This window comes from Kogia breviceps, chromosome 4, assembly GCF_026419965.1.
Source record: "Kogia breviceps isolate mKogBre1 chromosome 4, mKogBre1 haplotype 1, whole genome shotgun sequence".
NCBI classification, from domain to species: domain Eukaryota; kingdom Metazoa; phylum Chordata; class Mammalia; order Artiodactyla; family Physeteridae; genus Kogia; species Kogia breviceps.
The window spans coordinates 52,871,606-52,898,132 of record NC_081313.1 but is presented as its reverse complement, the minus strand read 5'-3'; the positions used below and the strand labels follow the sequence as shown (position 1 = coordinate 52,898,132).

The following is a 26,527-nucleotide window of genomic DNA, read 5'->3' as shown; positions in this document are numbered from 1 at the left end:
TTAGAAAAGTGACATACAGCAAGAGCATTTCCAATTAGTGATCACCGAGGAAATGCCTCAAGAGCCAGCCCCTTATAAATTCTCTCCCAGATGCATTAATACACCTTTCCCTCGGAGTCCAATGCTATTTGTCTAAATGCCACATTCTGTGGGGAGAAAAAGCACTTCAGTTTCAAACTCTGGAGAAAGGCACCAGGAAAGAAAATTGCAGGGTGAAAGCAGCATCGGCTGGCACATAAGCTGTCTCTGGTGGGTCTGGAGTTAGGAATGCTCTCTCCTAACCCTGGGGGAAATCCTGGGTCTCATTTAAAAAATATCCTCAGAAGAAGAGGATGTCATCAACCTGCTCATTTCCCAATAAAGTACAAAAATGCAGCTTTATGACTCTGGGCTCATCTCTTTTGCCTGGGTTCAATTTCCACAGCAGTGGAGAAAAGGCTCACCCAGGACACAGGCTCCACATCCAATATAATGCAGGCTCTCGCTGAGCTGTTTGAGATTTCATTTGTAACAGCCGAATGCAATTCCACCGGCACACAGAAGTTAAGGCACAGAGAATGTGTTTAAATATTCTGAGATACAAGGGTTATGCTAGAGGCTCAGGTACCGCAACCCAGTGGAGGGCAGAGAGGACGCTGTTAGTGTAAGCGAGGATTCCGGAGCACCTTGCATGTGCTGGCACTGACTTAGGACAACAGAGGATACAAAGACACAGGCTCCTGAGAATCTGAAATTCACAGCGGGGACAGGCGGGTTAACAAAATTACAACCAGGGCTTCCCTGGTGGCGCAGTGGTTGAGAGTCCGCCTGCCGATGCAGGGGACACGGGTTCGTGCCCCGGTCCGGGAAGATCCCACATGCCGCGGAGCAGCTGGGCCCATGAGCCATGGCCGCTGAGCCTGCGCATCTGGAGCCTGTGCTCTGCAATGGAAGAGGCCACAGCAGTGAGAGGCCCGCGTACCGCAAAAAAAAAAAAGTTTTTATGCTGTTTTATATTATGTAATTTAAAACTTTTATCTTCTAATTGTATATTGTTAAGATACAGAAATATTGGGCTTCCCTGGTGGTGCAGTGGTTGAGAGTCCGCCTGCCGATGCAGGGGACACGGGTTCGTGCCCCGGTCCGGGAAGATCCCACATGCCGCGGAGCGGCTGGGCCCGTGAGCCACGGCCGCTGAGCCTGCGCGTCCGGAGCCTGTGCTCCGCAAAGGGAGAGGCCGCAACGGTGAGAGGCCCGCGTACCGCAAAAAAAAAAAAAAAAAAAAAAAAAAAAAAAAGTTTACAACCAGCCAAACATTCCAACATAATACATATTTTTAAAAATAGCTGAACACTCTCCTGAATTTGATTTCAACTCTGCATGATCTTCATCTTTAAAGTATTCTGAACCAGGAAACATGATTTATTTGATTTGGGGCTGTATTTTCGACGTTATGTCAAACTGAGTTGCTCAAACACAAATTGAGCTTCGCAAGCCACGAGGGCCTGCTGAGAACTAGGAGAACAGGGCCCAGCATCTAGCATGTTAGTTCCTGCGCCATGCTTGCAGCACTACCCACCAGCCCTTCTGAGTCCTCCTTTGAAAGATTACTAACAGAAAACCTCTGGCAACATTTTGAAGCAGTGCTCCTCACAACAAAATTACCGACAAAATATGACTGAGTAATTCGATTCCCGTCTCTGGCTTCGTGAGGTGGAGACCAACCGTTGACGAGCCCAGGATAAGGATGTATCGGATGTTCCCACTTCATGATTGTCTGCAGAGTTGAAAAAGCACTTGACACAGGAGAAAGGGCAAGGGGCGGCAGGGGTCGTAAAGACCAGGGTGACAGGCTAAACATCCTTGGGGCTACAGTCAACTGTTCTTTTCTGGTCTAGCCTCAAGGCAGAGGGAGGTAGACACTGCCATCTAGAGGCATCTAGGGATATGGGCTTAGCAGCGCAGTCAACACGAAAGGGCAGTGGAAGTCTTAAGGAAGGAGCTGCCGGAGGGACACACTCGTTCAGGGACAGGTACCCTGCTTGTGTGAGGAGAGGGCGTGCAAGGAAGAAATGCCCAACCAGACAGAGTCGCTTTAGCTCCACAATTCCCACGAGAGTAAGAATGGAAATTCCTCTGTGAGGGGGAAAGTGGGCGCGAGGTATGAGGAGAATTGGAAGGGATCACCTGAATAAAAGATGGGCCAGACGTGGCACCCAGGACGGAGGTCTAACACCTTCTGAGACACAGAAATCTCTAGAGTTCCACTGCCAGAGTTATGAACCACAGACAAGGAAAATGAGCAGAAAGAAAGCCAGAGGGAAAACTTAAAATCCAACAGGTAATCAGCCCAAGACTGGCATCTGGGAAAGAAACAAGAGATGTGAGCAATGAAAAGTACATATATGTTGTCATAAGATACAGAGACGCACATAAAGAAAAAGAAAATCTATGTTTAGAGAAACGATGTTAAGATTGGTTGTAAATTATACATGATTTCTGTCCCAACCTCTTAAGAACATTTTCTAAATTTCCTATGGGAATTCACCATCCTATGACAGAAAAAGAAACCTTACTTTTTAAAATTAAAGAACACAGAAGTTATCAAATCCTGAATTTCCCAATTGATTGACTGGAGCTAAGATTCCTGGGATAGAAAGCTTAATAAAGTTCTACCTGATCAAAGCTGTGGTTTCATTTGCCCTGGTATCAGACTCCCAATCTTTCCCTCTTACTGAAGAGCTTTAGGCACTGACAGGCTCCGATGACGGTCATTATTCAGATGTGAGTTTGTCACAGCCTTCAGCCTTGTGGGACAGGTTATGAGCTTCAAACTTTAGTGAGAATTGTTGCCACCAGCAACTTCAGCTGCATCTAATTTCATATCAAATTGAGATTTGTTTAAAATGCCAGATGAGTGGGGACCATTCAGTCCTGTTCGAGCCTAAGCCTCTCCCTGCTTCAACAGGACAAGGCATCCAAGGGTCGTCAGGCTGCATGGATGAAAGGAATTATTCCTGTGCACTGTCAGTGCCCACCCCCTTTAGAGCACATCCTTCTCGTCAGCACAAAGGCAGAGGATGTTCCGAAGAACTCAGAATAAAGGCAGTATGGGAAAAGAGCTCATGCCAGCAAACTGGTGGGGTCATTAACTTTTCACTTCTTTTGTGGGCTCTTGTGACACTGCCACCAAAAAAAGGTTCTACAGCAGAGGACATATCTAGAGCTAGAGTGGCAGTTGGTGGCATTTATGATTTCACAGCTGCAAGTTATAAGGAAGCTTGGTCACTCTCTTCAGGAAATCAAAGAAGCAGATTCTGCGATTGGCAATGGAGTCTAATCTCCACATGGAGAGGGGGTGCCGGTTCGCATACTCCTGACTCCTGTCTCTGAAAGCATCCCCACAGAACTTGGAGACCTGCTATCAGCAAGCTCCAGTTTCTTAGGCTGGTGGCGGCAACAATCTATGAGTCCAGCTCCAGGGAGCAGCCAGGTCCGGGGTTGTGTTGCACAACTCTGCAAAAACAATCCACATTAAAGCCGGCTGAGTATTGCCCTGACACTGTGCAGTGCACAGGCCAGGAGGCTGAACATGGAACCCTGACAAAAGATGAAGCGGTTCTCCCCCCACTGACAACCCCAAACAACTATGATTTTATAAAAGTAGCAGATGTTTAATGTTTTCACATCGGGGGAACTTCCCTGGTGGTGCAGTGGTTAAGAATACACCTGCCAATGCAGGGGACATGGGTTTCAGCCCTGGTCCGGGAAGATCCCACATGCCATGGAGCAACTAACCCTCTCGCCGCAACTAGAGAAAGCCCGTGTGCTGCAACAGACCCAATGCAGCCAAAAATTAAAAATAAATATATTTTTAAAAATAATGTTTTCACATGGGATGATTTTTTTCCCCCTCACTGGTTTTCAAAGAAATAAGGAAGTTATTTCCAGAGATAATAAAAATATTAAAGCTAGGGGCAGTCTTTTAAATGTAACTGAAAATAAATTTAACTGCAAGAGTTATGAGGTTCCCCTATCAGCCCACTAGATGTTAGAAATAGCATGAAACTATAGGAGTTAGATTATATGATATAAATACAGGAATACAAATAAAAGGAATAGGACAGAGTCAAGGAATAGACCCATAATATACTCAGGAATTTCGTATATCCTAAAAGTGGTATTAGAGGTTGAAGGAAAGAGAAGTTGTTTGGTAACAGTATTGGAATAACTGGCTAGCCACTTGGAAAAAAGAATAAGCTGAACTCCTCTTTTACTCCTTAATAAAAATATTACAAGTTGATTAGAGATTTAAATATTAAAAACTAATGCATAAAGATATAAGAAAATATGAAATACTAGTGTTCGAATCTGAGAAGAAAAAATACTTTTCTAAGCATGACATGAAATCCAGAAGCCACTCAAAATTAATAAAATAGACAAGCCTCTGGCAAAATTAATCAAGAAAAAGAAAAAAAGAACGAGGGGGAGAAAACACAACTAAACAACGTTAAGAACAGGAAAGGAGTCAAAACTGGAGATGCCACACAGAATGAACATAATTTTCAAACTTAGTTTAGTTAAACAAATTCACACACAATTACAAAGTGCCAAACTGACTCAAGAAGAAATAATCTGAATATTCATGTAAATATTTAAAAATTAGGTCAAAAATGTCCCCACAAAGAAATTATCAGGTGCAGATGACTTTACAGGCCACATTCAGAAAAGCCAAGAGAGAGATCCATCCATTCTTACACAGACTCTTCCAGAAATTAGAAAAGGAAGGAACTTTTCCTGTGGTAGTAAAATTATTGTTTAGCAGATACTCCTTCCCTCGCACTCCCCACCTCGCTGATGCTGGATTTAACTACCCAGCTTTCGCCAATGGGCAGAAGTGATACTGGGTCAGTTCCAAGCCTGATCCTTAACAAACAGTCAGTGTTTCAGCTCCCCCTTATAGGACTTTCCAACCTCCACCATGGGACAACCACACCCCAGGTAAGTGCTGCTTTTCACCCTGGGCCCCAGAGTAAGACACATAGAGTACATGACTCATACCTGCAGACTGGATGGAAGCCAAGCCAACTCACAGATATGTGGCCCAAAGCAGCCACCCCAAGCCAACCCACAGACCCACAGGAAGAAACAAATATTACTGATGACTGCAACTGAGGAATTGTGCTTTATCATGCAGCATTATTGTAGTACTGTAGGGTGACTGATATAGTCCTATTCATTTTGTTGAGCTACCATAACCTAACAAATGCAATAGAAGAGAGGAAAACTACAAGCTAATATCATTTATAAACACAGATGGCAAAACCCTAACAAAAATACTAGTAAGCTGGATGCAGAATAATATGAAATGTTCAAAATATTCTCTTTACGTTTAAGAACAACATAATATATGTTATCACCACTTTATTCAACATAATCCTAGAAGTTATGGTGAATGAAGTAAGATTTTAAAAAAAGAAAGAAAAGCTATAAAGATTGGAAAAGGAAAAAAGCTATAATTACTTGCAGATCATCACTGTCTATGTTGTCTACAAAAACCTCCCATTCCCCCAAATCTAAAGATGAGTAAGAGTCTGTAAGAATTAGCAAGGTTGATGAATTTAAAAATTAATATACAAGAGCCAGTTCAATTTCCATACATTAGCAAATAGGTATATGTGTTTATTTTTAAAAGATGTTATTTAAAATTCCTAAGAATAAATCTAACAAAGGATATATAAATTCTTTCAATAGAAAACAATAAAACCTTATTTAAAAACATTAAGGAAGTCCTAAGTAAATGGAGCAATATACTATATGCTCTAGAATAGTAAAACTCAACATCATAAAAATGTCAATTTCCGAAACTGGCCTCTAGATTTAACATAATTCTAATCAAAATCTTAATAAGCTTGCAGAACTTCACAAGTGATTTTTATACAAAAGATAAACATGCCCCAAATAGCCAATACTCAAAGAACAATGAAATAAGGGAGCTTTCTTGACCAGTTATTAATAAGACTTGTTACAGTAATTAAGAAAATGTGATATTGGCACAGGAATAGACAAATTGACCAATTAGAGGATAGAGAGTCCAGAAAGAGAGAAACACACAAAGAATGCCTAATACTTATCAGTTACCTGTGATATGTATTATGTTCTTTACCTAAACAGCAATGCTGTCAGCATTAACCATTCCCGTTTTATTAATGAAGATACCAGGGTTCAACAAGGTTAAGTGACCACTGTCCAAAATTACTGAGCCAAGAAATGTCAGTCCTAGAATTCAGTCCTAAGTTTCCCAAGCCCAAACATGCCAGTCACTTTCATCATCTATTATGTTTTGAAAAACAGTTAGCAAATAAAGCAAGGCAAAGGACCTGTGTGCTAAGGATGATGGGAGCCCCACAAATGCAGAACAAAAATCTTAGCAGAAAAACAGGCAGCACACAGCACCTGCAAGCAGAATTACGCAGTGATTGCGGTAAGAGGGATTAAGAAGAAATGCTCTTAAAAAAAAAAAAAAGAAATGCTCTGCCCTTCTGAGCACATCACTCTGGAGTCGGACCATGAGTCTGAGAAAGGTATATTTGCAAGTCCTAGAGAATTAAGGTCATGGCACTGAAAGAGCTGGGCTGATTTCTGTGTGTCACAATTGGGACAAAAAAAAACCCTAAACGCACTCAAATTAAAAGATGGGCACTCACCCTCAAAAGAAAAAAATATACTCAAAACTCTAAAAGAGGGCTTCCCTGGTGGCGCAGTGGTTGAGAATCCGCCTGCCGATGCAGGGGACACGGGTTCGTGCCCTGGTCCGGGAAGATCCCACGTGCCGCGGAGCGGCTGGGCCCGTGAGCCATGGCCACTGAGCCTGCGCGTCCGGAGCCTGCGCTCCGCGACGGGAGAGGCCACGATGGTGAAAGGCCCGTATACCGGAAAAAAAAAAAAAAAAAAAACAAAAAACTCTAAAAGAAACTACAGAGAACAAAACTCTGTCTTCACACAATATGGCCCCCAAATCATCAGGCAGAGGCATATTTAACACTCTACATACATAAGAAGTGGTGAGGATTTAAAATCAACAAATAGAAACACTATTTTTAAAGAACTGTAACAGAGGGTAAATTAAGAACACCATGTCCCATAAAGTTAGTTTGCAAAGAGCCATAATTCTTTGGTTGGGCTCTCAAATACTTATTTAGTTACTCCTATTGAAATTCCTATTAAAATGTTTTATGTTCTCAGTTCACTTAAAAGCTTGATTTTTCTAGGAGTTTGTTTATGCCTAACTTCCATAAATACAGACAGAATCATGCTTTAAATAAAAATGAAATACAAGAAAAATGGTATTTTAAAGAATGAAAATCAAATTGCAAATCATCTAACATGTATAAGAAAGCTAAATTAGAACTCCAAGAAATGCTGAAAGGGAATATATTTTTAAGGGTCATAAACAAAGCTATAATATTAATTGCAATAAGAAGGCTTATTTAAATGAAAAGCCCAAAACTAAGGATTTCATAAGCAATGTTTCTAATTTATATGCTTAACATGTTAACATTTGTTTCTGTCTTTCACGTAGCTAACCAATTAAAGCATATTTCTAAAGGATGAATTTTATTTGCTGACAATTATTTGTTATCTTAGCTGTAATTCTGTAGCTTTTCAAACAACAAATAAATGAATATCTTACATCTGGAGGAGAAACACAAAAAGTGATGGTATAATGTTTGAATACATGCAATTACTGGTATGTTACATTCTAATTAACATAATTAGCTTTGAAACAGTTCTCACAATAACTGTTAACATTTGTGTCAATTTAGTGGCAGTTAATGACATGTGTAGCAAAGAACTGCTATTCCTTCCATTTATAAGTAAAATATAAAAAACCTTTCCAAAAAAGAAAAGGCAACCTCATGAATATTCAAAACTCTTTTTAATCAATAAAACTCTGGCAGGCTTAGAGGAGAGACCTTATAGTTTATTCCAAGGATCTACAAACTGGAATATGGGTACCCCAGGGGGTACACAATATAACCAAATGGGGTTTAGGAAAAAATTAGAATACCAGTTTCCATTTTCTATGTCTCCTCTTTTTTTGTTGGTTTTAGTACATAAGTTAGTATTCAGGTTGAGAGTCAGCTGATATGCACCAGTTCTGGTGGCTAAAATACTTCCTTACAGGTTATCAAATAGCCATTGCCTCAAGCACTCCGAGTACATTCCACCTCTACCATCACCTACCCCAGGACACCCTGGACCTCTTCACGATGAGGCAACTAAATGGTTAACACATGGCAAAACCCTACAGTAAATGTTCTCTTTAATGGTTTCCTAGTGGAGATGCACAGGTCTATTAAAATATTTTTGAATACCCCCTCTAACTACTTGTAAATCATTTAAAAATATATTTACCCATTAGGGGATGCATATTCAAAATGTTTTACTGATGGTGTGAGCCAGCAAAAATATTAGAGACCCAACAGGTATCCTCTAACTTTGTTACACCTGGACAAACAATAGCTAAATTTGGCAATGACAAATAAATGATGGCAAGATTAGTAACATTTTCAGTAAAATTGATGTTAGTATCCTAAAGGTCCAACTATACAGGGACTGTGATACATGGTACACAAAATGCCAATCTGAAAGGAAGCAAATTATGTTTGATACAAAAAGAAGACTCATGAAGCCTTCGTGTAATCCGATGAGAGGAATGAAAGGAAAGGAGTTGGGGTTTCTTTTTTTCTGGTTGCTTTTTTATTGTTTAGTGACTTCATCCCTAAAAGTGTACTTCATGTTGAAAACACCACATTATCCTTTCCCCATAACTTAATTTCAGACAAGCTTCATGCCTTACAAATTACCCTGCAGAAAACATAGTAGACCTGCAGTTATCTGAAAACAATCAGAGAAACTTACCTTTATGAGGCCAGCTTCATCAATTCCTTAAACCATAAACTTCAGATATGCGTTTAATGAAACTCAAATTCCCTGGTTTAATAAACACATCAGCTCTCTGCTCTTGGACAAGATGATAACAACAGTTAACGTTATTGTGCTCTTCCTATGTGTTCCATGTGCCTTAACATGTACCATCTCACTTGATTCCAGCAACAACCACATAAGATAGGTACCACTAATATTCCCATTTCTCAGAGGCACAGAAAGGTTGCATTCCTTGGCCAAGGTCACACATCTACTAAGTGGTAAAGCCCAGATGCCAATCCAGGCAGCCTGGCTCTGGAGCCCACACTCTTAAACATAACTCTAAACTGCCTATAGTAATTAAATTCCAAGTCAAGTGCTTGTAAAAAATGATCACAATTTAGAAAAGGCCACTGAAGTGCACTGTCTCTCCAGGCAAGGGGAAAGGGCTGACCCAAGGTCTGTTCCATCCATAAAATTCTCCAGTTTAGGATTCATTTGCAGAAGCAAGGCTCTCAAAGGTCACTTAAAATGTAGAGAGGTCCTATGGATGCGACCAAATATAAACACATGATATATCACCTAGTGTCATTTCTAAAAGCCCATCCAATGAAATATTTAGGCTCACATCTTCACCAGCTACAGACCATTTCCCTAGGCTCTTTAGGCAACCAGACCATTTGGAGATGAGGAGGGGAGCGGGAGAAGGCAAGTAGAGAAACCCTTACAGTTTTATGTGATAAATGCTTTGGTTCAGACACGCACAATTCAAGGAGAATTGGCATGAGCATGAGGAGAGACATCAGGGAAGGCTTCCTGGAAGAGGAAGTGCACATGTTAAAATACAGACAGGTACTGGCCAGGAAGAAAGAAGGGAGGTGCACAGAGAGGTGTTTGCTTTCCAGAACAAGGTAGGACATGAGACTAGGAATCTACTGCCCTTTGGGGAATGGTAGGTAGTTCACTACTGCTCAAGTTATTTTGCCTAACTTTAGAAGCACTTGAAGATAAGAAACCCCTCGACTCTCCATCTAGTGAATCTGTCAAGGGGACAGATGTTCCAGCAAATGGGGAAAACACAGACATTTCTTAACAACATTTTGATCAGAGCTATGTAAAAAGGGGCACAAAATTATATGACTGGTTCATATTATTTATCAGGTTAAAACTTATCACTGCTTGTGTCTAAGAACCAAAAAAGAAAAAGAAAAAAAAAAAGAGCAAATGACTTACACTTATACAAACAAGCAAGGAAAGAAACATGCTTAACTAAACACCTATATAAGCTAAGCAGGGGGGGCATCTATAATGAAAGAAAAACCAATAGGTCTCATGCAATGAAGAGGTTTCACAGGAGTTCTAGAAGAAGCATCCATTCTTGCAAAAAAAAATGATAAATGTATACCCCTGTTTTCTTGAGGATATATACATCTACGGCATACTGAAGCCCAGTTATTGCTTAGTGAATGCAGAATTCTACAGTGCAAACAGTAATGTAGTATCTAGGATTCTTAGATGGTTAGGATATACAACATCAGGAGAATAATTCAAGTTTTAGTGGTGGATCATCTTGGATAGGAAGGTAGAGAGACAAAGAAAAACAAATAAAAGAAAGAAGAAACAGAAATTAGGGCTCTAAGGAAGCCAACCTGAAGAAGAAATAGGGCTTAGAATGACTATCAGTCCTACTATGAGGTGAGGATTACCAAAACTTAAGCAAGAGATTTATGCCGTTTCATTCATTTGTAAAAATGCTCTCTGCTACTCAGCACCCGTTCTTTAAGTGTTTTCTTTAAATGGAGGTGGATGTGCCATGAACTATAAAAACAAAGTATTTAGTATACCACAAATAGCTACGGTGGACCTGCCACATGGTTCTACTCTTAAAAAAGAGAACATAGCAGTGTCAAATCACAAAGAAAAGATCTCATAATCCCTTGAGCCATTATCAACATCTAGTCAATGAATCTAACAAATATAAAGACTTATTTCCTTATGGCTAAAATACCTGAAGGTTAGAGGCTTTCTACCTGAGAGACTTCCTAAGTAAAAAGGCATCACTTGATGGGGTCTTTGAAGGCTCCCCATCTACCTCATGCAGACATTCTTCTCACTAAAAGATAGATGGTGGCAATCCTGGTGATCTTCTAGGGTTCAAATTAAGTCAGAAATCATTCTATCACTTATACCCATGAGCTTCCAAGTCTTCATGTGGTCCTTTGCCTCCCTGACTATTCTAGAAACATCATGTTAAGAAGAAACATCACTGTCCAAGTCACATTGTTCACTTTATCTACCATGCCCCACCCCATTGCACAATGGACATAATTCCACTCTGCATCGAAGCTTGCCCAACCAAAACCTTCCAGAACCTGCAGCCCATATCATTCCTCTAAGTCTAGGAATACACTGCAAACTATCCAGCCCGTAATCATCTCCTACTTTGCTCTCTAATTTCTCAGAAGCCTTATTTCAACTATCTTGGAAGTTCCTTAAAAAGCAAGAGCATGTGTGACATCTTTTCTATATAGGTTTTAACACCAGCTGTATAATAGGGACTCCGTTAATAATCAATTAACTGCTTAATGAGCATAATGAAGAATACACTGATTCCGAATCCAGTACCACGGATTGATACTGTGGGTATCAATGAACAAGGAATAAGTATAATTACCGATACTGCTCATTCTTAACTAAACACCCAAGTATTCTAGAAAAATAAGGTAAGAAAGACATTGAAGTATGTTAGCTTTCCCAGAGCCACAATAACCAGGAATTTCCCGGTTAAATAATAATTGGTGGTTAAATAATAATTTTTCGTTTCTCCCAAGAAAGGAAATGTTGCATCCCAATACCTTCCCTCCCACAAACCACTGTCTAATTACTACGGGTTTCTTGGTTTCGGAACTGCAGAATTCTTTTGACACATTAAGATAGCAAATAGGCAAGTGCTGTAATTTTACCACGGGGTCAAAAGGACACCAGAAAGGACAAGCTGTGTCACACCAGGAGTCCACCAGAGCGTCACACCAAGGGACAATTCCATGATGACAGCTGTGACTGCTTCACCACCTTTATCTCCGCCATGTCTCCAGACACACAACCCGATCAAATCCTTGACAGCCCAACCGCTCAACTAGCCTGGGCTCCAGGAAGCAGAACAGGAGCTTCAGAAACTATCAAAACTTGGAATTAAGATCGCCTCGAGAGAGTTCCCTGCTGGCCTAGTGCCTAGGATTCCGCGCTTTCACTGCCGTGGCCCGAGTTCAATCCCTGGTCGGGGAACTGAGATCCTGCAAGCCGCTCAGCATGGCCACAAAAAAAAGGCCTCCACAACATTTCTTAATAAACCACCATTACCTAAGTACAAAACAGTACATACCAGGCACTGCCCTTGGTGCTAAAGATACAGGGAGGATAAGACAGCTGAAGTGCCAGCACTCTCCACTCTCTGGATCATTTCATAACGCTTGGTAAACAGGTTGCCCAGGTCCGAAATATTAATAGGTATACCAGTTGGGTAAGTGGGTAGTAAGTGAAACCTAATTTCTCTCTCTCTCCCTCTTTCTCTCTCTCTCTCTCTCTCTCTCTCTCTCTCTCTCTCACACACACACACACACACACACACACACACACACACACACACACAGTATTGCTATTATAAATCTGTTTTGCTCCCCTCTATGATGGTAAAGCAATTAAAAGTGAGCCTGCATTTCCACTCTGTAAACCCATAGAATATTTATGGATGTCATTCATCTTCACTGACTCTCAAATGCCTTTGGTAACAAGAAGTCCACACTTGACCAGTCTGTCCAGGCACACCCACACAGAAAGCCACAGGCACCCCGTCCTTCCCAGGAAGGACAACACATACATATGGTAATGAATTTTTTTTTTTAACCTCTGCAAAATGTAAAGAAGAGCAAACTGGGACTGAAAGCTTTAAGCAACTACTTCTGGGTGAAATTCCATCTTAGAAAAATACTCTCCCCCCCCCTTCCCCAAGTAAGCAGTAGTTCTTCATTCATTCTTAGTCGGAATCACAATGCACTTCACCTGTTTTCTGCTAACTATTCTCGTGGCACCCAGGCACATGTATAGTAAGAATGCACATTTAGAGTTCCTTTTCACAGAAGCAGTGGTTGGATTATAGCAAGGATTTTACAGAACGTTTTTAAGCTGAGTTTTGATTAACAGACTCCCACTAAACCAGCTACCCTGTGGATGGGCCCAGGTGAGCCTATCATGAGATTTCTCTTCATGGATTAGGCCTGACCTATAATAATCTGCTCAGGGGTCCCTACTGCTATTTCAGCCCTGAGTTATGAAAAGTCATCCCTTTACCATCAGTAGAACCTAGCTCAGAGGGTAACAACTAGACATATTATTCCTGGAATACAAGCACTCCTGAGACTTTGATTATAATGTCCACAGCTGAAGGCACTATTTCACTATTGAGATGACTACTTTCCAGATGAAAAAAGTTCTGATCTGTGGAATAATGCCTTCAGCTACATACACTGTAATCACACTCAGCAGTTCTTGCATCCCAAGAGCAATACAGGTTTACCAATAGTGGGTATGGTGAGCTGATTCAGGGAATGGAAGGAAGAAGTTACAGGAGAAAGCACAGACAACCCTTATTTCATATTTGCTTTATCTGGGGGCTTTGCTGTAAGAGTTTGACGTGTCTAAAAGCCATATCAACTTCACTAAAAATAAAAACTACATTAAAAAAGAGTAGGGCTTCCCTGGTGGCGCAGTGGTTGAGAATCCGCCTGCCGATGCAGGAGACACGGGTTCGTGCCCTGGTCCGGGAAGATCCCACATGCCGCGGAGCAACTAAGCCCGTGAGCCATGGCCGCTAGGCCTGCGTGTCCGGAGCCTGTGCTCCGCAACGGGAGAGGCCACAACAGTGAGAGGCCCGCATACCGCAAAAAAAAAAAAAAAAAAAAAAAAGAGTAATTATTTTTCACCTAACAAACCAGCAAACTTGGTTTTTGGGTGGGGGGGTGGGTGGCAGTTTGGAATACTGACTGCTGGCCAGAGTGTAGTGAGATGTGATTTCTCAGTATATGGAAGCACCAATTTGTACAGTATTCCTAGAGACAATTTAGCAAGAGTATGGAAAACCTATATAATGCTCATATCCTTTGTCACAGTAATCCCCTCTGAGAATCTACCCTCAAAAGCCAGTCAGAGGTGAACACAGACTTATTAAAAGCCTGCTCATTACCATTATTTTCAATAGGAAAAACTTGGAAAGAACCTAAAAGGGGAAATAGTGTAATAAATTGTGAGAAATCCATACACTGGAGTATTATGCAGCCTTTAAATTGAGCCATGATGGCTAAGGAGGAAAGCTAATTCACAGTTGTATCCTACAACTTTTGTTATGCAATTTACCCAAGGACATTCAAATTGTTCCTACATCAATATTTAACACTCACTCACTCAGAGTTAACTAATTGGACTGTGGCACAGGTTTTTGTTTTTGAGCTATAAGGCTAATGAGGTATTGATATAATATTAAATGACTGCAAATAAAGTCTGCACCCTACATAAATGCTGACATTATGTCGGTACATTCTGCGTGAATTAAAAAGGGAAAATGCACTTTTGCATACATTTAGTGAATTTTCCCTTACTCTTCATCATGCACTTTTGCAAATGGAAAAGATGAATATTCATCAAGGCTCTCTGAATAGATTACAGTTTAAATAGTTTTGTTTTAATATTTATAGTACATCATGAAACATAATTTTTCCATTACAAGGAATGGATACGATGTCAAAAGAGGGCCAGTGACGAAACATAAAATTATACCACTTAACCTAATATTAAAAATTGAAAAACAATATCTGAAAACACTCCCCCCCTTCAAAATAGTTAACTGCTCTAGAAAAATAACTTTCAGTTCATTGGGTTGGTGAATTTAGAGTGAAAGTGAGAAAGAAGCTACAAGGTGGTCCACCATCATGCAAAAAGCTAAGGACAAAAAGGTTAAACTTCTACTCAAATCAAAGATCTGATTTCCTCCCTTCTGAGAACACCACTCCAGCTAAGCCTAGCTGACAACCCTCAAGAAACAATTTTTCTACCAACCCCAGGAACAACGATGTCAGCACTTCTTGAGTCACAGGCACTGTGCAAAGTAGTGCACAAGAGTTTGCTCATTTATTCCTCACAGTAAACTTAAGAGGTGGCTACAACTATTAGCCCCACTTCACAGATGAACAAACTGAGGCTCACACAGCTAATAAGTGGTAGAAACTGGAGGTGATCTCTTAAACACTCTGCTTTTCCCCCCGCATTCTCATTGTCCAATTGAATAATTACAGTTGAACTCCTGAACACAGTTTCCAAAGTTAACTACTCTTTGGCTTGAAAAACATCTTCTTGATTAGGCTAAATAATAAAAACCTAAAAGGTGAAATACAGATTAAAAACAAAAAAATAGGGTTTCCCTGGTGGCACAGTGGTTGAGAGTCCGCCTGCCGTTGCAGGGGACATGGGTTCGTGCCCCGGTTCCAGGAAGATCCCACGTGCCACGGAGCGGCTAGGCCCGTGAGCCATGGCCGCTGAGCCTGTGCGTGCAACGGGAGAGGCCACAACAGTGAGAGGCCCACATACTGCAAAAACAAAACAAAACAAAAAAATAAACAAGAGTCTGTTCTAGGGCACTGAAAAGGTACAGAGAGGAAATATATTCACTTACACATTCAGCAAGCCTTTACTGAGCACCTACTATGTGCCAAGCAATGTTCTAGCCTCCGGGGAAATAGCTGGAAAAATAGAAAAAAATATCTCTGCTCTCAAGAATTTTTCATGAGAATAATAGGAGATATATAACAAGCAAATTATGTGGTGTATTGGAAGGAGACAAAGCTATTGAGAAAAGTGGGTGAAATGGGGTCTGTGGCATGCAGTGTGGGAAAGACTTTCAAACAGGATGGTCAAGGAAGCCCTCGATAAGAAAGAATGTGACAGGGATGCTGAGTAAAATCAAAACAGATGAGGCTCATGATTCAAATCAAACAGAAAACTGGAGAAAAATACTGGAAACGAATTTTCACTGTGCTTCTGCCATCCATCTATTACTCCAAAGTACAAAAGACGTGAATGTTTCCTATCATGGCCACATATACCATTTCTAAACTTTAATCATCAAGGCTTACAACCTTATTTTCCTACGGAAAAATAAGTTACCCCGGTCCTGTTTTTCCTCCTGAAATTTCCATCTTTCTTGCCAGAAAGCAGCATCTATATAAATTCCCTGCTTTTGACAACTATGACTTCTTTGATAAACTACCCATGTGTGTGGGGAGGGACAGAAAGATGGAGGAAGTAAATGGGGAAATGAGTTTTCCCCTCTTCAGATTAATGTATACAAAGTATACATCTGACACTTCATCAGCACCCCCCGCTGGTGCCCCAGCAGGCGGACACTGGCTGAGCATGTATTCTGCCAGCTACCAGGCTACTTAGGATGAACTGGCAATGTGCCATTTATCAGAAATACCCAGTGTGTCTGGGAGACAGAATACAACTACATTTACCATTGCCAAGGAAAACTAGATACCTCCTCCTAGAAATTAATCTCCTTTTGAGAAGGTAGTTCGCATTACTTTGAAGCTTGCCTATGGCATTTAAATCACAATAGGTCATGCATTTACTGAAATTCATACCTCCCCAACTACAGGCCTTCATTTATATCTTCCTAACATATGAGTACCACTCAGGTGGACGGTCTATACTTTTCTGACATGTTCTGTTGCTGTGCTGAATGTAAAACTGTGCTACGAAGTGTAATCTTGTCCTTTGGACATAAACCACCTTGATTCTGATTTTACCAATTTTTCCACACTTGAACACATACTTCCCTCTTCAAATAATCAACAAAATACTTAAACCGGTGTGGCTGCATGACTGCTTACAAGCAGCTGAAGGAAATTTCCTTGAAGGTGGACACTGATAATTTCTTCAGAATTTTGCCACTGTATTTTTTGAGCAGCTGATATGGAACTAAATGGGATTCGGCCCACTACATGGACTTTGAGGCTAATCACGATTGTAAGATGCACACTGGAGAGCAAAACCAAAAAAGGCTTTAGATGGATGGTCTTATTAGACGGTCCATTACAGCATACAAAATCACATCATCAGTCTCGCCTTGCAAGTAAAGCAATCTGTCACTTTTCACTAATGATTATCCATTCCGTCAACATTATTTACTGAATGCCTCCTACATATAAGGTGTTGTGTTAGGAACAGCGAGGAGTAGAAAGTCAGGTCAGACAGGAATTCTGCCCTCAAGGAGCTTTCAGTCTAGCAGGGGGATATTAGGCATAAACACAAAGAACTAAAACAAAGGCTTGATAAATGCTAAGAAGAGTCAGGAGGAAGGTCAACTTACAGCTCTAAGATGGGGGCAACAAGGATGAGGATAGTGGCCAGGAGAGAAGATTAGAGTGAAGCGTGTTCTACCATACAATGCACCTCCAGAAACATCACATTTATTTAGAAGACGAGAAAAAGGTGGGGGGGGGGGCGGGGAAAAAAAGAAAAAGTTCTAATAGGTGTACATTAACATCCCTTCAGCACCATTCTCTGTCAAATCTGTTAGTTGTAATCGGCAGGGATAATTTAGGTGTAATCCAATCCAAGAAACATAGATTAACTTGAATGGTTCTGCAAAGGATACCAAAAGCAGGCGAAGTCACGAAAGTGTACTGAGTGACATATTGAAATAAGTGATATGGCAGAGAAACCTGAGCAGATTGCTGCCGAACGATGAGGAAATCAAGGCTGTGCTCTGCCTGGCAGCTCTCCTATAGCTGCTGCTCCTGATATTACGACAGACGTTGGGGACAGAAGACATGGTCAAACAGCCCGCAAATAAGTTTTCTTTAGACTGCAATTAGGAAGTAAGGAAACCTCTGAAGAAAAGATATGATGAGGGTTACCCTTTAAACCTTCACTGTCTAGTAGTAAATGGTTAGTCACAGTCTGGCTTCTGTGTCCAAGCTTACCCATAATATGTTAATAACAGAAGTACTAATATTGCTAACATTTGAGACTTATTAGGTGCCAGGTACTATTTTAAGTTTGCTCTCTACGGTATTTCAGCATTTTCTCTAGTTTTTCTCCTAAACGCTATAAAAACTCACACGGTAATTAAGCTGGTAAGTTAAGTGACTCTTTGATGTCAATGGACTGATTTTAGGGGGTACTCTCATGTTTTCTATTAGTAGATCTCCTTATTTTTGTATCATATTCCCAAATATCTTAGGTCACCTGACGTGTGTTTCACCAATGAATCATCAGTTTCTACGTCTGAGTACATAACTACTAGTATTAGGTACATTACTTTGTAACAATGTTGTTTTAATTAGAATGATTTACCTGGCAATAAACATACAGGATTACTATTTATGTGTTAAGAATAACATTGCAGTGGCCCCCAAAGCACTTCTGTTTAAAAAAAAAAAAAAATCATTGATTGTGAGGAATTTTCCTCTTTCCTTAAAAAGTAAATGCTTACAGTAAGATAAGCTTTTAATAAAATTTCCCGAGAAGAAAAAGTAACTTTGAACTTGGGGATGGGATGGAGGAAAATGCTAAAATGCATCACTTTAACTGTACCTTTAAAAATAAGTCCCAAAATTTTCATGGGAAGGAAAAGATAAATTTTAGGTTAAAGATCATAGTCAGGGCTTCCCTGGTGGCGCAGTGGTTGAGAATCCGCCTGCCGATGCAGGGGACGCGGGTTCGTGCCCCGGTCCGGGAAGATCCCACATGCCGCAGAGCGGCTGGGCCCGTGAGCCATGGCCGCTGAGCCTGCGCGTCCGGAGCCTGCGCTCCGCAATGGGAGAGGCCACAACAGTGAGAGGCCCGCGTACCACAAAAAAAAAAAAAAAGATCATAGTCAATTTTGAAGTCATAAAATATCCTCAAAGAAACTTTTTTAGGGATAATTACTCAGTATCCGAATCTTTATAATTCTAAAACTAGAAACAGGGAATTCCAAAGTTGAATTCCAGAGACTGGAATAGGTCTTTTCATCTTGCAGTTTGCAGATGAGCTGATAAAATCTGAGAAACTAAGCAACTGCTCAAGTTTATACACCTACTTAATGACAAAAGCAGGATTAGAGGTTAGACCTAAATCAAATCTCTCTGTATTACTGAATGATTCCCAAATATCCCACATAATTTACTACCAATGCATAAAATTATAAGGCATCATAATGCACTGACATATATTATTTGTATCATCATCAGTAAAAGACATTTAAAAATCTATTCCATTACCATACAAGCCTACCACCGATGCAAAAGTAACCTCTATAGGGGCTTCCCTGGTGGCGCAGTGGTTAAGAATCCGCCTGCCAATGCAGGAGACACAGGTTTGATCCCTGGTCTGGGAAGGTCCCACATGCTGCAGAGCAACTAAGCCCCTACACTACAACTACTGAGCCTGCGCTCTAGAGCCCGTGAGCCACAACTACTGAGCCCACGTTCCACAACTACTGAAGGCTGACTGCCTAGAGCCTGTGCTCTGCAACAAGAGAAGCCACTGCAATGAGAAGCCGGCGCACTGCAACAAAGAGTAGCCCTGGCTCGCCGCAACTAGAGAAAGCCTACATGCAGCAATGAAGACCCAACGCAGCCAAAAATAAATTAAATAAATAAATTTATTAAAAGAAAAAAAAAGTAACCTCTATAGACTTCTAGGCTCTGCCAAAGGTTAAAGCTGAAAAATAATGGGCCCACTGGAAAACAAAATTCTAGTTAAGCATCATGGTTAAAAATAAAAGTCTACATTACTTTTTTTAAAAAAAGGAATGTAGGAGTCCACGCTGCTAACAAATGCACAAATATTTATGCCATGTGCCAACTTGTAGATGTGGAGAGAGTGCTGGAGATGGAATAATGATCATTTTCAATGATTCTAGAAAAGAAGGGCCCAGGCAAGAATCACCAATGAATGTGAAATCTAAAGGAAATTTTTGATGAGGAGAAACATGTTTGCATGGCCTCAAAGTATCTCCCCCACCCCCAAAGGCTTATCGTTTGTAAGATAAAAGTTCTAACTACAGTGGAGAAACCAGTCAACCCCTTAACTGGGTGAAAAAAAGTCGCATCATAATGAGGGGCAGATGGACATACATCATGCACCTGCCCATGGCATGACCTGAAAGGACACGACATCACCAATGTCACATTCTGGCCTGGAATGCAAAACCCGCAGCCCACCATGAGAAAATGTCAGACATACCAGACACTGTAATATGATAAATATTCCATTAAAAAATGAGGTGGCAGTGTTGCACAGTCTTCAAAAATGACGATGTCACAGAAAGCAAAGAAATGCTGTGGAGCGGTTCCAGAGTAGAGGATAATTAAATGGCATCCGTGACCCTAAACTGGATCCTCTACTGGAGGAGGAAAAATACTATAAGGGACATTATTGGGCCAAATGATAAAAATAAAATACAGATGGCAGAGTAGATAAAAGACTTCTTTCATGCATAAATTTAATGAAGTTGATAACTATGATAACAAAAGGCCATGATATAGATAACCTACTCTCAAAGAATTCAAAAACATTATATGTGTGTATACGTGTGTGTATACATATACATATATATATGTATATGTATACACACACACACACACACACACAGAGAAAGCAAACAGTACAGCAAATAGGACAGGAGGTTAATTCTTGAACCCAGGCAAAAGATCAACTGGAGTTGTATGTATGTCTTATTCTTGCAAATTCCTATAAGTTTGAAATTATTTTCAAATAAGAAGTTAAAAAAAAAAAAAAAAAAAAAAAAAAAGCTTAGGGCTTCCCTGGTGGCGCAGTGGTTGAGAATCCGCCTGCCGATGCAGGGGACATGGGTTCGTGCCCCGGTCCGGGAAGATCCCACATGCCACAGAGCGGCTGGGCCCGTGAGCCATGGCCGCTGGGCCTGTGCGTCCGGAGCCTGTGCTCCGCAACGGGGAGAGGACACAACAGGGAGAGAGACCCGCGTACCGCAAAAAAAAAAAAGCTTAGAAACATTTTCATTTTTTTTGAGGGAAAAGTTGAGACAGCATTAAGTTTACAGAAATATTCCAACTTAGGTTGGGGGGACTTGGAAAAAATTACCAAGCTGAAAGCAAGGAATTTCACGTTGCCAAATCTGTGTTTAACGTTCATGGTAGCTTTAACTTCCTATCTAGAACAATAAACTCAGAACAGTCCCTAGGCTGGTGGTGAGATGGAGCAAACCCAACCCACCGCAGACAGAGTCCGAGGACACTCACCAGGCTGGCCGTGAGCAAGGGCGCCGACTGGCCCAGGACCTGGCTGCGCATGCGCACGAGGTTGGACGTCTCTGCAGAGGTTGCCCAGGCCTGCCCCGCCACCGGGTTTGGAAGGAGGTACCTCCCTGTTGGAGTTAAAGAGAAGACAGTATGAGTAGCAGGCAGAATGGCAGTGCTTCCCTAGAAATGGCATCCTTCTTCTATACCACTTCTGCCATACATTGCAATTACATTGATTTATAGCAACCGGGAGCAAATTGTTTTAAGTTGGGAGATCTAGTTGCAAGTTCTGACACCTATTTTCCACATAAACCCAGGTAAACCTCTTCACCTCCAGCATCTGTAGCTTCTTGTTACTGTGCTGAGGATATATATAAGTATACACAGCATTCTTACCATCATAGATATAAACATGTGCATTTACAAATGTACTTTTAAAATATCTAATACAGAAAGTGATCTAGCAATCAACTAGAAAAGTGTCTACAAAGATCATGACCAACAAAAGGAAGAGCTGTAAGTCTTTCAAGTTGAAATGGGGCTGGTGCCCCTTTCTCCCAGCTTCTCTCTCTGAAGAACTGGTGTATATCCAACCATGTCCACAGGACAGGTGATGGTACCTATTTGCATAAATCAGGACATTAATGTTAGTGTAGGTTCACTGAGCAATTTCCATCAACCTTGAACTCTCATATATATGTTTATATCTTTAAAAGTCAAACAGCTGAACCAACTCACACTGTATTACTTCTTTAGTACATGGATTAGACTAGTTATCCACACATAAGATATAAGCCTTTAAGTTAGGAGGGACATGAATATTCACATAGTAATGAAGCTCAGTAAAAGCAGAGACCATGTTTGATTTTTATCTGTAGCACAATGACTGGTCATAGTAGGTGCTCATTAAATATTTGTTGAATGATGAAAGAACAAGTGGGTACTTCTCTCCCCCAAAACACATGAAGACAATGAAAAGACGGCAGGCCACCCATAGAATCTCATCTATGGGCTGCACATGTGGGGACTCCAGCTTTGTACCTCCTGGAATCATGAGGGACTGCAGCATGTGTGGCTGGTGGCCCTGCAGCAGAAGTAACATTCGTGCCCTGGAATCTCCCCAGCAGATCTGTTCCTTGTAAAAGAACCCCCCTCTCTTTCCTCAGGCATGCACTTAACAAGCACCTACTGGTTAATAACTGCTGAAATACATTATTAACTAGTGTGAAAATTCACATTTTATGGCAAGACAAGAAAAACATAAACATAAAAAATTTTCTCTGCCCTTTGGCCTCCTCTCCCCTCCCTACTGTGCATTGTTATATCTGCATTATGCATCAACCAAACCTCTCCATCAGCAGGAATACCTGCTCAACCATAAATAGCAACATTCTCCTAGCACCTTGTCCTTGCTGGTCTGGATTATGCAAACTATCTATATCATTTAATGTATAGACCTCTATCTCTAGAAATCTATATAACTATGCTTTGACCTCTAATGGGTAGAACAGTTCTCAGAGCTTTCTGAGAGGCTGTTCCCGGGTTATAGTCCTTAATTTGGCTTGAATAAAGTTTTCCATTTCTTTCTTAGATCAACTGATTAATTTTTTCATCGACACTAGTTTGCTATTAGTCCACAGGCTTACTGGCAGTACAGGAGCTAGGGTCAGCTCCCATCAACTGTCCATGTTAAGACGTCTAATGCTGGGACTTCCCCGGTGGCAGAGTGGTTAAGACTCCATGCTCCCAATGCAGGGGGCCCAGGTTCCATCCCTGGTCAGGTAACTAGATCTCACATGCAACTAAGAGTTCGCCTGCCACAACTAAGGAGCCTGAGTGCCACAACTAAGGAGCCCACAAGCTGCAACTAAGACCTGGCACAACCAAATAAATAGATAAATATTTTTTTTAAAAAGAGGTCTAATGCTCTAATCTAAGTGCTTTCAAAAATTTGTATTTTAATTGCAAAGGAAAAATATGTCTTATTTTGCCAAAATTGTTCTTTTACTCTCATTATATAGTGAAAGCACATACTCTAGAGAAAACTAGATCTGCTTTTGAGATCTTGACCTGTAGCTCAGTGATATGGGGAAGGAAGTGAGTCAACCTCTCTTGGCCTTGGTTTTTCCATCTCTTAAATGGAGAGCATAGGATTGACTATGTCAAGTTGTTGAGGGGATTAGCGGGATTTTTAAGTGAAGCACTCAGTATGTTAGCTATTTAGCCATAACAGCAGTAAAAAATGACAAGTATCTTTTTTGCTTGGGTTTGGTTTCTCTTCACTCTCAAGTAGTAAATGTAAATATATATATATATTTAAAGATCACCTATAATCATACCAGGGAAAACCACTATCAACATTTCAGTAATTTTTCTGCCAGACTTTCTTTCTGTAACCTGTATTTTCTTGCAAAAATGGGATTATACTTATTTTTGTCACCTGCCCACCACAACCCCATGTAATAGATTGTGATATTTTCCTAGCAAATAAATACAGCAAATACCAATTAATTGAAGCATAAACGCTATCACTGAAAATTCAAATATAATTACCCTCTGTGGTTCCAGTCACCATCTTGAACCACTCATATATATTTTTATGTGCAGGATGTATTACATTTAACGTCTAGAATTTAAAAAATTCTTTTCTTTGTCTTATTTTGAAACATTAACTAAAAGCTGGACTAACAGGTGTTTGGTAAATTGGCCCCCTTTAGACCCCAAAGCAGGACATTAATAAGGAAGGACAGGAAGACCACAGACTGCATTTAGGAATGCCAACATCAGTAGTACATGAATAAATGATTTCTTTAACATAGAAATAACTTCCACTATTTGAAAAACATTACTTGTTAAAAATATACCAACCTCCAGTCATCAGAATCAATAGGGTTTCCCCCACCTCCACCCCGGTCCCTCCTGTGTCTTTCCCTATATTTTATATATTTTTTGGTTCATGTTTCAGAAAAGGCCTGATAGGAGGTATAGAAACTACATGATATCAAGATTTACATGACAGAATGAATCTACTCTGGCCTCACCACTGCTCTGCCCCAGATGCTTCGTTTTAAAGAAAACTTGGGGTAGAAACAAAAACACTAGAATTTAATATAATCATGGAAAAATTTGAAGGGCTAACATTTTAATTCATTAAAGAATTCTGGGGGCTTCCCTGGTGGCGCAGTGGTTGAGAGTCCGCCTGCCTTCAGGGGACACGGGTTTGTGCCCCGGTCTGGGAAGATCCCACATGCCGCGGAGCGGCTGGGCCCGTGAGCCATGGCCGCTGAGCCTGCGCGTCCGGAGCCTGTGCTCCGCAACGGGAGAGGCCACAACAGTGAGAGGCCCGCGTACCACAAAAAAAAAAAAAAAAAAAAAAAAAGGGAACCACGAGAACCCTCATCCTGGTCCCAACATAAAAGTCACAACAGCTGTGACTGGTAGATGCCCCCTTTCTGAAGCCAGTGGGAGGGCAGAACAAAAGCAGGGACAGCCCTGAATAAATCCTCAGTGCAGGTGATCCCTGTGTATGCTAGCATCCTTGCTCGATGAGCCAGGGCATGCTTCAAGTAGGAAGCCAGACTCTGGACAGATCCAGAACAAACACTGGGGGAGGAGACTCAAGGAACCAGAGCCACGTCCCTTCTCTTCCCTCCATATGCGCCAAACCACACTTTGAACCTTTCAGTTTTGTTAGATCTCACAGAGCACTTTCAAGCAAGCCGAGACCATGGCCAACGGGATAAGTATGCTGTCTTCTCTGAAATCACTCAGTCTAACACGGCCACATATGTTTTTGTTTTTTTTTTAAACATCTTTACTGGAGTATAATTGCTTTACAATGTTGTGTTAGTTTCTGCTGTATAACAAAGTGAATCAGCATATATCCCCATATCCCCTCCCTCTTGCGTCTCCCTCCCACCCCTCTAGGTGGTCACAAAGCACCAAGCTGATCTCCCTGTGCTATGTGGCTGCTTCCCCATTTTACATTTGGTAATGTATATCTATCTATTTGGTTGTGTATATATCTCAGTGCTACTCTCTCAAGGCCACATACGTTTTATTTGTTGCTATCTCATGTGTAAGTCTGATCTTGGTAACAAGACCATAGGTGTGCCTGGTCGAAGATAAACAAAGTCAGACACTACTTAAAGTGGTAAGGACAGATTTTAATCAATAATAACCATTGAAACAGGGAGAAAGAGTCCAACATGGACTCTACTCATCTTCGATTGGTACAGAAGTAACTGGGTGTTTTAACAGGAGAATGAGGGAGTAGGGCAGGCAGCAAGTGAGGGCTGGGTCAAGCCAGGGAAGTGAAAAACAGGAAGGGTTAATTAGTGTAACTGCGATCAGGCCAGCTCTGTCTGCTAGCTGGCAAGGACCGAAGTTGGGATTCTACCTTTCCACAGAGACTGGGAGACAGAGGCCCTATCTGTTGGCATGAACAAACAGTAAAAATTTTTGGTAGTCTGGAGTTTTCTGAGGCAGGCACTTTAAGGGAATTAGGGTCATCCTGAGGATGTGGCCTTGAGCTGTTAGAGACTGTTAGTGTTTTTCGAGTCTTTGTAGGCCAAGGTTGGGGGGCCTAATTGAGAGAGAGGGCTCCGAGGAGCCTGGCGAGGGTTTGGTCAAGGAGAGACCTGGTCAGCCTTCCACTTTTTTTTTTTTTTTTTTTTTTTGCGGTACGCGGGCCTCTCACTGTCGTGGCCTCTCCCGTTGCAGAGCACAGGCTCCGGACGCACAGGCTCAGCAGCCATGGCTCACGGGCCCAGCCGCTCCGCGGCATGTGGGATCTTCCCGGACCCGGGCACGAACCCATGTCCCCTGCATCGGCAGGCGGATTCTCAACCACTGCGCCACCAGGGAAGCCCAGCCTTCCACTTTTTGGTACTTCAATAGACCCTAACTCATGTTCATTAACAGATCAGTTTTTGAACTAAGTCTGAACTAACTTTTGAACTTAGTCCATATACTTATCTTGTATGTCTTCAAACCTTCATACAAGACATAAAGCTCCTTGCCAATAATGGTAAAAATAATTGCTCTAGGGGCTTCCCTGGTGGCACAGTGGTTGAGAATCCGCCTGCCGATGCAGGGGACATGGGTTTGTGCCCCGGTCCAGGAAGATCCCACATGCCACAGAGCGGCTGGGCCCGTGAGCCATGGCCACTGAGCCTGCGCGTCCGGAGCCTGTGCTCCGCAACAACAGGAGAGGCCACAACAGTGAGAGGCCTGCATACCACAAAAAAAAAAAAAAAAATTGCTCTAGTTAGGGGTGACACAGAGTCATATTGCTG

General features: G+C 41.4%; 1 protein-coding gene across 8 annotated transcripts in view; it reads right to left on the bottom strand.

Annotated features, from left to right (window-relative positions):
* MAST4 (microtubule associated serine/threonine kinase family member 4) overlaps nt 1-26,527 on the bottom strand; it is a 574,487-nt gene that overhangs the window by 353,522 nt on the left and 194,438 nt on the right. For all 8 annotated transcript variants that reach the window (XM_067031060.1, XM_067031065.1, XM_067031056.1 and 5 more), the window contains exon 3: nt 21,231-21,355. In XM_067031060.1, the coding sequence (XP_066887161.1) occupies nt 21,231-21,355 (125 nt within the window). The remainder of the gene's footprint in view (nt 1-21,230; nt 21,356-26,527) is intronic.